General features: G+C 41.4%; 1 protein-coding gene across 9 annotated transcripts in view; it reads left to right on the forward strand.

Moving 5' to 3' along the window:
* Positions 1-12,500, forward strand: part of dysf (dysferlin, limb girdle muscular dystrophy 2B (autosomal recessive)) — a 143,544-nt gene that overhangs the window by 24,176 nt on the left and 106,868 nt on the right. For 6 of the 9 annotated variants that reach the window (XM_085760245.1, XM_085760237.1, XM_085760240.1 and 3 more), the window contains 12 exons: positions 879-1,003; positions 1,156-1,262; positions 1,975-2,170; positions 3,019-3,165; positions 3,265-3,396; positions 4,148-4,314; positions 4,880-4,994; positions 6,978-7,083; positions 7,521-7,663; positions 9,536-9,709; positions 9,805-9,889; positions 11,064-11,141. In XM_085760245.1, coding sequence (XP_085616371.1) covers positions 879-1,003; positions 1,156-1,262; positions 1,975-2,170; positions 3,019-3,165; positions 3,265-3,396; positions 4,148-4,314; positions 4,880-4,994; positions 6,978-7,083; positions 7,521-7,663; positions 9,536-9,709; positions 9,805-9,889; positions 11,064-11,141 — 1,575 coding nt within the window. The remainder of the gene's footprint in view (positions 1-878; positions 1,004-1,155; positions 1,263-1,974; positions 2,171-3,018; positions 3,166-3,264; positions 3,397-4,147; positions 4,315-4,879; positions 4,995-6,977; positions 7,084-7,520; positions 7,664-9,535; positions 9,710-9,804; positions 9,890-11,063; positions 11,142-12,500) is intronic. The other 3 variants (XM_085760241.1, XM_085760238.1, XM_085760244.1) reach the window with 1 other exon arrangement.

Consider the following 12,500-nt stretch of genomic DNA (forward strand, 5'->3'; position numbering starts at 1 on the left):
ATTATACGGATATACGCGCCGCTCCACTGGGGCTAATTTCGTCAAAACAACTCCAAATGACACCAAAGTTGTCTGGGTGAGTGAAATGATCTTATTTTATGCTAGAAATAAGGTCCAGGTTGTAAAAAACGGAAATTATCCTTTAACACTAGGCATTTGGTTTCAAGTGGCCTCCAAAGGGAGAAACCCCAATGAAGTGAGAAGTGTTAGAAGTAGAGATTTTACCCTACGAAATGTGCACATTGGCCAGCATAGCCGATGTGGTCACCTATGTCACGCGTATAGCGACCACATAGGAACCACAACCTGTACTGGGCTGCAGCGGTTGTGTTATCTGTCTCTCTATCTTTGATGATCTTTCTCCTTTTGATGAACCAACGAACAAAGATATGCAGAAAACAGAAGACGCCTTCACTGCTTTTGAATTGAATTGAATTGAATTAACTTTATTAATCCTGAAGGAGGGAAATTTGTTTGTCCCAGCAGCACACAACAATAAAAAAGCAAATACACAATATAAAAATAGACAGATAAATACTCCAGGCACACACACACAACAGTCATTCATTAAAAATATGGTCAGCTAGACTGCCCAGGTCTGGAGACTACATATGTGTTATAAAGTCTGATGGTCTGATGAAGTCTTTTCATCTTGCACTATGTTCAAAGTCTGCACCCAGCCTCCCTCTGATTCAAGGGGTTGTTTTAAGGCTTGAAAAGCACTTCCCCTCGCTTTTACAAAAATCCGGACACCCTACATTTACACAAAAAAGCACAAAACCGAGTGCTACGGTCAAAATCAAGTGGAAGTGGTTAAAATGGGACAGGGCCTAAATCTCTAGAAGCTTGTTTGAGTTTGTTGTGTCACTTTGTTCCAGGTTGCCACTACTACTACCTACCGTGGGGGAACGTGAAGCCGGTGGTGGTTCTGTCCTCAGAGTGGGAGGACATCAAACCGAGGATCGAGGCGCTCAACATGCTGCTGGCCATCATAGAGCGACTGGTGAGTGTGTGTCCTCCTCCTGTGTTTTGATTTGATTTACCAGGATTAAGACTTTTAACATGTTCCCCCTCTATACATGTGTGTGTGTGTGTGTGTGCGTGTGTGTGTGTGTGTGTGTATGTGTGTGTGTGTGTGTGTGTGTTGGCATCCAGGAGGCAAACTTGGAGCGGGTGCAGCTGGAGGTGAAGGCCGGCAGCGAGCTGGAGGAGGTGGAGCTCCGAGTGGTGGAGCTGTTGGATCAGGTCATCACAGACTGCAGGTAAACACCATGCAGGGTCATTTACAGTGTTTTTAACTTACTTTGTAGTTTTACTCCACTGTGGTATTTGGATACAACTTTGGGGTATTTCTCTTGTGTTCGGGTCACCACTGACCCCGTTTCAGGTTTTAAATGCATAGTACCACATAGATTTGTTTACAGCATCAATGCTTCTTGACTTAGTCAGGAAAATTATGACATTTGTTAGGGTCAATCACAATAATGAGAGTTAAAACTAAAATCATAAGGGCAAAACCAACCTTTTCATGGATAAGGAAGACTAACAACGTAACCAAGAGATGAGAAACAAATGGGATGATAAATAATTGTTTTGTTTGTTTGTTTTACAGCTGATTTAAAACTCGGGTCAAAACTGACCCTAACACCATGAATGGTAGCAGAATGCTAAAACAATAGGAAGGTTCAATTGAAGCCAAGGGGTAAACTGACAAAAAAGGCCCAGGGGCCCACACCAAAAAATATTAAAACCAATATTTTCAAGGATAAGGAAGCCTAACCATGTAACCAAGAGAAGAAAAACAAATTGGATGAAAATGTGTATTTTACAGCTGACCCGAACACCATAGATGGTAGCAGAAAGATGACAAAAGACAAAGGTTATTCAAGTCTTCTGAGAGGGAACTTCTTCCTGCCCAACACTGTGTGGAGTATCTTTGAGCACCTACAGCATTAGGTTTTTTTGTGTTTCTAGTGAGGAGCTGCCCTCTCTGGACCAGTGGCAGTGCGCGACGCCGCTCGACCGCTCGCTCCGACACGTCCGCACGCTGCACATGCAGCAGATCGTGGCGGCGGCGCTCGCGCTCAAACACGGGCCGGCCACCGAGCTGTCGACGGTGATGGAGCAGGCGGAGGACTGGGCCGGCAGGCTGAGGACCATGTCCGAGGAGGTGAGGACAGGCTTGTAGACTGTAGGAAACCATGAGGTAACTCCCCAACCAAAACACATCTGCAGGTCCAAGCTTTATGACAGATTTTGGGGGAAATTCTATGGTACATGAACCACAAATTAATTAAAGGGATATTTCAACATTTTGGCAAATTGGCCCATTGCCATAATCCCTATAGTCTTAGCAGTAGGTTGGTTACCTTTAATTGTCGGTGTAAGCTATTTTTAGAACGGCAGAGAGCCTTCGATGGAGTTGTTTTCGAGGTACATTTTTAAGTTTTTCGGCGAGCAGTCTCTGCATTTCCCTCTAAAACAACTCTGTCTGGTAACGTTGTGTTATTATCTCATAGCGTGGTGAATGTGCAGGTCACAACTTGTCCACCAGAGCGTTGTGGAGTTGTTGGATTGTGTATTTGATGAGTTTGATGAGGGGAAACCAAGAAATCCCATTAGCCTCCGTAGCGTAGCTCTGAGCAGCTCACGGCTCTGCTCCGCCGTTCTAAAAACAGAACCGACAATTAAAGGTAACAAACCTACTGCTATGACTATAGGGATTACAGCAATGGGTCAATTTGCCAAAATGCTGAAGTAGCCCTTTAAGTTTGAAAAGACAAGAGCATCCCAGCATTTTCAACACTTTTTGATCCGTGCCCGACTGATTGATCAACTGATTAGAGCCGATGTTCAAACCTTGTTTTTGTTTCTTCTACTCCCTAAGATCGCTATCGACTCCAAAGTTCCCATATTAGTCGTGCTTCACTTTTTTTGGTGTTGTTGACCACCTCAGAAATCTCTCTCTTTCTCTCTCTTTCTCTCTCTCGTGTGTCTGTGTCTCTGTCTCTCGCCCAGCCCCAGAACAGCCTTCCGGACATCGTGATCTGGATGCTGCAGGGCGACCGGCGGGTGGCGTACCACCGCATCCCAGCGCACACCGTCATCTTCTCCCAGGAGCATTGTGGGAAACACTGCGGACAGCTGCAGACGGTCTTCCTCAAGGTACAAACACACACATCACACATACACACACTTGCCTTCTGATATTTGTGCTACTGACCGGTGTGTGTGTGTGTGTGTGTGTGTGTGTGTGTCGCTCAGCCCCCACAGAGCAGCGGAGCAGAAGCCAAACTTCCTGGTCAGCTCAGGGTCAAAGTCTGGTTCGGATTGGCCGCCGACGTCAAACACTTCAACCAATACGCCGAAGGGAAACTGTCGGTGTTCGCTGAAACGGTGAGACACACACACACACACACACACACACACACTCCTGCTGCTGCTTGCCGACAAGATTAAAGGGATAGTTCAACATTTTAGCAAATTGGCCCATTGCCATAATCCCTATAGTCATAGCAGTAGGTTCGTTACCTTTAATTGTCGGTGCAAGCTGTTTTTAGAACGGCTGAGCAGAGCCGTGAGCTGCTCAGAGCTACGCTACGGAGGCTCATTATGGGATTTCTTGGTTTCCCCTCATCAAACTCATCAAATACACAATCCAACAACTCCACAACGCTCTGGTGGACAAGTTGTGACCTGCACATTCACCACGCTATGAGATAATAACACAACGTTACCAGACAGAGTTGTTTTAGAGGGAAATACAGAGACTGCTTGATGAAAAACTGTCCCTGAAGGCAACACGCATCAGCTGTTTTGCATGAATTTCCCTCTAAAACAACTCTGTCTGGTAACGTTGTGTTATTATCTCGTGGTGAATGTGCAGGTCACAACTTGTCCACCAGAGCGTTGTGGAGTTGTTGGATTATGTATTTGATGAGTTTGATGAGGGAAACCAAGAAATCCCATGAGCCTCCGTAGCGTAGCTCTGAGCAGCTCGCGGCTCTGCTCTGCCGTTCTAAAAATAGCTTGCACCGACAATTAAAGGTAACAAACCTACTGCTATAACAAATATGGCAATGGGCCAATTTACTAAAATGTTGAACTTTCCCTTTAACACTGAATCTCTCTCTCTCTCTCTCTGTAGTATGAGAACCAGACCCGGCTCGCCCTGGTGGGCAGTTGGGGAACTACAGGTCTGACTTACCCCAAGTTCAGTGACGTCACTGGGCGAGTCAAACTCCCCAAAGAGAGTTTCAAACCGTCGCCGGGCTGGAGCTGGGCCGGAGACTGGTACATCAGCCCCGAGAAGACGTACGGCAATAAACAAAGACAGATACTTTACCCTGAGTTTAAAGTTATTTTACATTTTTTGTCTGTTTTTTCTGGATTTTCTTTCTTTATTTTCTTCTGTTTCAGCTGCAGAATCAACCCTTTTCTTCATACAATTTTTTTTTTACTATAGAAAAACAATATAATCAATATTACATCAATTTCATTGTAAATAAATCTTTTTTTGTGTAAACTGCTGGAGGACAGCGAGTGAAAATTAGCTCTTTGCTAACTCCGGTACAATAACGTTGGGCTTTTTTTTTTCTTAAAACAAAAGAAATGAAAAGCTGATGTTATTATTGTACATTGTCCTTTTTAAATGAATAAATATACCGGTTTATTTTCGTCCTGTTTCTTCCTGTTTATAACAAACAGGAAGTAAGAAGTTCCATTTTTGTTTGTCAAAATAAAAGCGGAGAAACTGAATTATTTATTTTTCTATTTATTGCAGGTTTTTATTTTGTTCCCATGTTTATGTTGTGAAAGGATTTGTGTTGTTGTGATTGTGTGTTTGTATGTTAACACACTCATGTTGTTGAACCCTCAGACTGTTGTTCGACGTGGACGCCGGCCACATGACCTTCACGGAGGAGGTGTTTGAGAACCAGATGAGGTTACCAGGAGGACAGTGGATCGGCATGCCGGAGGGATACACTGATGTGGTATGTGTTTGTGTCTTTGTGTGTGTGTGTAGCTGTGTTCACCTGTATTAAAGGAGAATTCCGGTCATTTTTTACCCCTAAATCGTTGTCCTGATGGTCACCCAGTGTTGGGGGGGGGACAAAAAACGCGACTAAAATTGATGCAGGAAAACCGGAGTTACACCATGGCTAGACGGCGCTAGCGATAGCGACAACGCTAACCTATGGGGGCAATTCTTTCAACCACAACAAACACTCAAAAAACAATCAAATATCTCTGGTACATGACTGGAATCCTTAGAGACACCACTGAACTCATATAGTGAACAGTATAAACAGTATAAACTTTGTGTTTTTGCATGTAGTCACTCACCTCAGATAGCCAAACTCTGAAACCTCCTGGAAAGACATTACTATCCCATCACTACGAAGGAGTATTAGGGCTGCCAAAAAAAAAAAAATCCGGCACAAGAAAAAAAAAAAAAGTCAGGCAGAAAAAAAAAAAATCCGGCACAAGAAAAAAAAAAAGTCAGGCAAAAAAAAAAAAAAAAAAACGGCACAAGGAAAAAAAAAAGTCAGGCAAAAAAAAAAAAAAAAACGCAGAGGCTTGACCACGTAGCCTACCACAACAAAGCGACAAGCGACTGTCGGCTCAATGTAGCCTCGCGTCACCAGGCTCTTAGCTCCATGACAGCAGCAGAGTGACAGACAGGCTGCCAAACTCTGCAGCGCCATAAAAGTGAACAATAAAGCCGATTAACTTTGACTCAATGCCAGAGTATGACAATGAAAACACAATGACTTCCGTGTCCAACCCCTGCTGCTAACATACAGCAATCAGCAATGCATGTTCTTCATTGCTGTCCCCCATATCTATGGCTGCCCCCCGCCCCCCCCCAAACAAACACACACACACAATCATTGATAAGTTACATAGAGACGTTATATGAGCTAATGTTTAGAGTGACTAAACGTGACTGGAGAGACCTCCGTGACTAGACCACGATCCAGGTCTCTGCCTCCTCCTGTAGTATTTACAAATACAAATACTATACAGGATAGACCTATCTCCTCTCCTCCTCTCCTGTAGTATTTGTAGTATTTACAAATACTACTACAAGAGCCTGTCTGTCACTCTGCTGCTGTCATGGAGCAGTCAGTCGCTTGTCGCTTTGTTGTGGTAGCTACGTGGTCAAGCCAGCAGTTGTTTTGTTTTTTTTGCCTGGCTTTTTTTTATTTTCCTTGTGCCGGAATTTTTTTTTTTTTTTTTTTTCACCTGACCTTTTTTCTTTTCTTGTGCTGGATGTTTCTTTTTTTTGCCTGACTTTTTTTTTTCTTGTGCCGGATTATTATTATTTTTTTCACCTGACTTTTTTTTTTTCTTGTGCTGGATTTTTTTAAATTTTTGCTTGCTTTTTTCCCTTGTGCCGGATTTTTATTTTTATTTTTGGCTGGCCCTAATACTCCTTCGTACATCACAGAGCGCCTGCTCTCCCCACCACAGAAACAAACACTTTTTCACATCACACTGCTCCACCGTTTATTTTTGTAAAGAAATCACCACAACAAGGAAAAAGTGTTAGTTTCTGTGGCGGGGAGAGCAGGCGCTCTGTGATGGGATAGTAATGTCTTTCCAGGATGTTTCAGAGTTCGGCTATCTGAGGTGAGTGGCTACATGCAAAAACACAAAGTTTCTACTGTTTCTACTGTACACTATATGAGTTCAGTGGTGTCTTTTTCAGTCATGTACCAGTCATGTCATGTACCAGAGATATTTGATTGTTTTTTTAGTGTTTGTTGTGGTTGAAAGAATTGCCCCCATAGGTTAGCTTTGTGGCTATCCCTAGCGCCGGGTAGACATGGTGTAACTCCGGTTTTCCTGCATCAATTTTAGTCGCGTCTTTTGCTCCAACCAACACCGGGTGACCATCAGGACAACGATTTAATGAGGGGTCAAAAATGGCCGGAATTCTCCTTTAACCTAAAAAACTTTGTGTTTGTCAGAACGGGGAGAAGGCGGTGCCGAAGGACGAGGTGGAGTGTCCTCCTGGGTGGGCGTGGGAGGAGGTGGAGTGGAGCGAAGATCTGAACAGAGCCGTGGACGACCAAGGTACACACACACACACACACACACACACACACACACACACACACACACAGTTCAGTTCAAGTTTATTTGTCATATTAAAAAGTATGATGTACAGTCAATGCATTGAAATGCAGTCTGCCCTGGCTCACTCTCAACCCTTAAAAAGTTAAAAATTAAAAAATTAAAAAAACAACTAATAATGACAGTAGCATCATATAAACAATGACAAGTAAAAAACAAGCATGTACCATAAGAAGCATCAATAAATAAGTCAAACAATCAATGATCTGCGACCTACACGTCCATTCATTCACAATCATTCACACTCATTTAAAGCAGACATTATATCAAGCCCCAATAAATACATCAATCACTCAATCAATAATTCACACGGCCACACACACACACACACACCGTCAACAAACACAGGAGCTGAACTAAACACTGTGTGTGTCCAGGCTGGGAGTACGGTATCACCATCCCTCCCGATCGCCGGCCCAAGTCCTGGGTGCCGGCGGAGAAGATGTACCACACCAACCGGCGGAGGCGGTGGATACGGATGAGACGACGAGACCAACAGAAGATGGAGGCGCTGAGAAAAGTAACAGACACAAAGTTTAACGCTTTAAAGATCACAGTTCAAGTTTGCAAATACAAAACAGTGTCGTTGCACATGGAGAGAGAGGGGGATTATGGGAAATTCTTTATTTCAACTCTCTGAGGGTCAGAGGTCAACAGAATTTTAAAGTCCTTTTTATAAATCGGTCTATCTACACTGATAGTCTTTTATTTATGAACACAGTCATTAATGTTAAACTCTGGATTAATGAGCTCATCCATAATGTGTTTAATTGATCATTTATTATGTATGAAAATACAACAATCATAATTTATAAATCAAGTATTATAGCGATAACAAACTAGTTACTTCGGAGATGTGAGTGGTTCATTAAATAATAATAATAATAATAATAATAATTATTATTATTATTATTATTATAATAAAGTGTATTTCTAATGTGCTTTTAGACGTGCTCAAAAACGCACATGAAAATATCAACACAATTAAAATACAGAACACTGTAGAGTAACACTGTAGAGTAACACAATTAAAAGGTTCAGGGGTATAAGGTATAAAATGAGATAGGATAAAACAGAAAATTAGACATATTTAATTTACAGATTAAATCACTTATAAAGTGTCAGTAAATTTCCAATTTACACATGTTTTTTTTATTTATTTTTTTATTATAGATGAGTTCATTAATCCAGAGTTTAACATTTATAAAAGTCTAAAAAGTAGAAGAAAAGTCTAAAGTAAAAACTAGTCTGGTTGTAGGCTAATCAGATTATGACAACATGTAATAGAAAGTGAAGAGTTTACAGATTGTAACGACATCTAAACAACATTTCTGCTCCGTGTTATCACAGAGATATGAACAGAAACATCCATCGATGGATGAAGCAACAGTTACAAACACGATTTAAACAGGTTTTAAAATCACTTCATCTGTGTGTTTTTTATCTTGTTATTCTTCCTTTCACGGCCCAGTGAAGAGGGGAAGGAGATAAAGAACAAGAAAAACATAGAGATGAACTGATAAAACGGTGGTGCGAGCAGCTGCAGTTCCCTCCGTCGGCCACTAGGTGGAGCTGCAGCCGTGCAAATGAGCCACAGAAACTCAGCTCGTTCCTCCTCGCACATCACTTTCACCTCCGTCACGTCCTGGACCCAGTTGTTCAGAGGGTTTAATCTGGATCAAAATGATCAGGATTTTGGAAATCCATTGTTTTTCCATCAAGGATCATGTTATCCATCTTTACTTTTACACCAGTTGTTGAATATATGAACTTTTCAAGATGACCAAATCCAGATAATGAGTGTTAAATGTGACTGTGGAGGCTGATTGGTCGTTTTTTTTTGTTTCTTCAATGTCTTTTACACAGCCAGACCTGATCTTATCATTATTCATCATCATTGACTTGATTAGTCAAAAACCTTGTCCATGTGTTTCAAATTCAAACTTCAAATTTCAGTTTTCATTTAATTATCGAAAAGTTGGAGAAAAGTTCTTCATTTGTTTTATTTTATTGTATCACTGTAATGGTTAGAAAATCAGGTGCAAAATACATAGAAATCAATAAATGTATATATACTACATGTTTATTTGACCGGACTGAATTTGATTTAAATCACATTTTGTTCCTGAATCCTCTTTGGATCAAAGTTTCCCCGATCCTACTAAAAAGTTTCGAACAACACAAACTGAGGGTTTGATCCAGATTAAAACCAAGATCGGTTCACGTGATCTAATCCGATCTCTGAATCCGTTTTTTTGTTTTGAAACAACTCGTTTTCAGGATTTGATCCGATCTATTCTCCAAAATCCAATCAGATAACATTTGAAAAACTCGGCCCTGACTTTAGAGATTTATTATGAAACATAGTTTTTTTTATATTTTATTCTAACAGCAGCGTCCTGACGAGGCGGAGCGGGAAGGCTGGGAGTACGCCTCCCTGTTCGGCTGGAGGTTCCACCTGAAGCCGAGGAAGACGGATAGCTTCAGGCGGCGCCGCTGGAGGTGTCGCATGGAGCCGCTGGAGAAGACCGGGCCGGCCGCCATCTTTGCTCTGGAGTGTTCTCTGGTAAAGGTTTCATTCAAGTCTTTTATTTTGAAGGGTCGTCGCCGGGGCAGTGCTTCTCTCTCACCTTCGTCCTCCTCCTCCTCTTCCTCCCTCAGAGCAGCATCGAGGACAAGAACGACGACAAGTCGGTGACGACCACGTTCGGAGTCAACAGGCCCACCATTTCCTGTTTCTTTGACCGTGAGACGCCCCCAACACACACAGACACACACACACACACACACACACACACACACACACTCCCCAACTCTTTCATTTTATCTAATCAATATACATTAAAGCAGAAGTAAGCGATCCGGTGGTTTTGTCTAACTTCCTGTCAGCCGATGGAGTTAGCAGTCCCCGCCCTCGTCCCTACGTCACCACATTCACGCGCATCCCTTGGCTGCACACACAGAGAGGACCGCCCCTTTATGCCGTTCTCTCTCCTCATTGGATAAAGGTTGTAGGATACAAGGAAAGTTTTCTCCTCGGCTCAGAGCAGAGCAGAGTGACTGACAGACCCGTGTTTCAGACCAAACACTCTATAGAAGTGATTGCTGTCGGAAGATAGAACTATTTAAGACTTATGGTGCGTTCCAGGCAACCCGTAACTCGTATTTTTCCGACCTGTTCCTATGGTTACCCGTTAGAACGTACAGTCAAACTCGTAACTTCCCACCTGTGAAACTTACTTTTGCTTTAAGCAATATATCCAGACAGACCATGGTATATGCTCATTATATTGCGGTTAAGGGGCGTTCTTCGGCTCGACGCGAATTGGAGGGACGAAAACCCCCTTAGAGTGGTATAATGAGCATTGCTTTTATAAAACGGTTAGGCTACCAATAATGACAATATGAAAGGGGGATACACAATCAATTTCATGTGGTTTTATTCAACCAGAAATACATATTATCCAATAAAATAGCCTCACTGTGAAAAAAATAGTCCCACCTCTCCAGACGTTAGCTCCTAGTTAGCTCTGCATCTCGTCTTTTCCTCCGCTTTTTTTCAGGTGAAAGTCACTGCTCAGTCCCCTCTACCGTTGTTAACCCTCCCCGGAGGTGAAAGTTCACCTTAAACATGTGAACTCAACTACTTTAGTCCGTTTTTTAACATTGTAAAAACACAGAAACAGTCCGTTGTCATGGATACATGACAACAACTTCCATTCATACCAGTCATACGTGCCTGACGCGGAGTGATAGCCTACGCTGTGATAAGGCTTTAGAATAGTAGCCGTTGTACATGCTCATTATTATACCACGGTTAACAACCAATCAGATCGCCGGATTTCACCTTTCCGTTTTATAATAATCAATATATAATGATTTGTGTGTTTGTGTGTGTGTGTGTGTGTGTGTGTGTGTAGGCGGCACCCGCTACCACCTGCGCTGTTACCTGTACCAGGCCAGAGACCTGCCGCCCATGGACAAAGACAGTTTCTCAGGTAACTCATCACAGCCAATCACGTCACGTATCATCAATAACGACGTCCGTATTAAAAAAAAAAAAACTTTATTGAACTGAATCAAAAAGAACAAAACTCCTTTTTCTTTGATTTAGTTTAGTTTAGTTTTTGTTTTGTTTTTTGTTGTTTCTGCTGAAGTTTGACTCTTTAAAAACAAAGTTCAAGTTCACATAGAGAGAGAGAGAGGGATTATGGGAAGTAATTTCTGTGTCTGTTTCTTCCTTCATTTCTTTCTTTCTTTCTTTCTTTCTTTCTTTCTTTCTTTCTTTCTTTCTTTCTTTCTTTCTTTCTTTCTTTCTTTCTTTCTTTCTTTCTTTCTTTCTTTCTTTCTGTGTCTATTTCTTTCTTCATTTCTTAATTTCTGTCTCTTTTTCTTTCTTTCTTTCTTCATTTCTGTGTCTTTCTTTCTTTCTTTCTTTCTTAATTTCTGTCTCGCTCTGCAACCACTAATTTGGTCCTTAGACTTCCTTTTGTGTGTGTGGGTGTGGGCGTGGGTGGGATGAGGGAGGTGGGGGGAGTTGCACGCAGACGTGTGTAGCCATGTTGTTGTGGTGTTTCATCCCTGTATACTGTTTAATCTGTCTTGTTACTGTGTTGTATTTTTGTGACCTGCCAAGGGACTACAGATGCAAATTAGCTTAAAGCTATAATCTGGTATAGTGCATCAAATGGCAACATTTATGTTTTAACTGTACATTGTCCCTTTTAAATAAATTAAAAAAAAAAAAAAAAAAAAATTTTTCTTTCTTTCTTTCTTTCTTAATTTCTGTCTCTTTCTTTCTTTCTTTCTTTCTTTCTTTCTTTCTTCATTTCTTAATTTCTGTCTCTTTTTCTTTCTTTCTTTCTTTCTTTCTTTCTGCATTTCTTAATTTCTGTCTCTTTTTCTTTCTTTCTTTCTTTCTTTCTTTCTTTCTTCATTTCTGTGTCTCTTTCTTTCTTTCTTCTTCCTTCATTTCTCTCTCTCTCTCTTTCTTTCTTTCTTTCTTTCTTTCTTCATTTCTGTCTCTCATTTTTCTTTCTTTCTTCATATCTTCATTTCTTTCTTTCTTTCTTTCTTTCTTTCTTTCTTTCTTTCTTTCTTTCTTTCTTTCTTTCTTTCTTTCTTTCTTTCTTTCTTTCTTTCTTTTTTTCTTTCCAGTAAAGTTTTTTTTTTATTGTTTAGCATTATTAAAGCGCTAATGGGAACGATTTAGACAATAACTGAGAGTCTGATGAAGGAGAGAGAGAGAGAGAGAGAGAGGGGGGAGGTCATGGAAACTGCAGCTACTGTGTGTGTGTGTGTGTGTGTGTGTGTGTGTGTGTGTGTGTGTTAATCAGAGACTCGCCACAGACTCAGAT

This window comes from Trachurus japonicus, chromosome 18 (assembly GCF_045865225.1).
Source record: "Trachurus japonicus isolate A0001 chromosome 18, Traja_1.0".
NCBI classification, from domain to species: domain Eukaryota; kingdom Metazoa; phylum Chordata; class Actinopteri; order Carangiformes; family Carangidae; genus Trachurus; species Trachurus japonicus.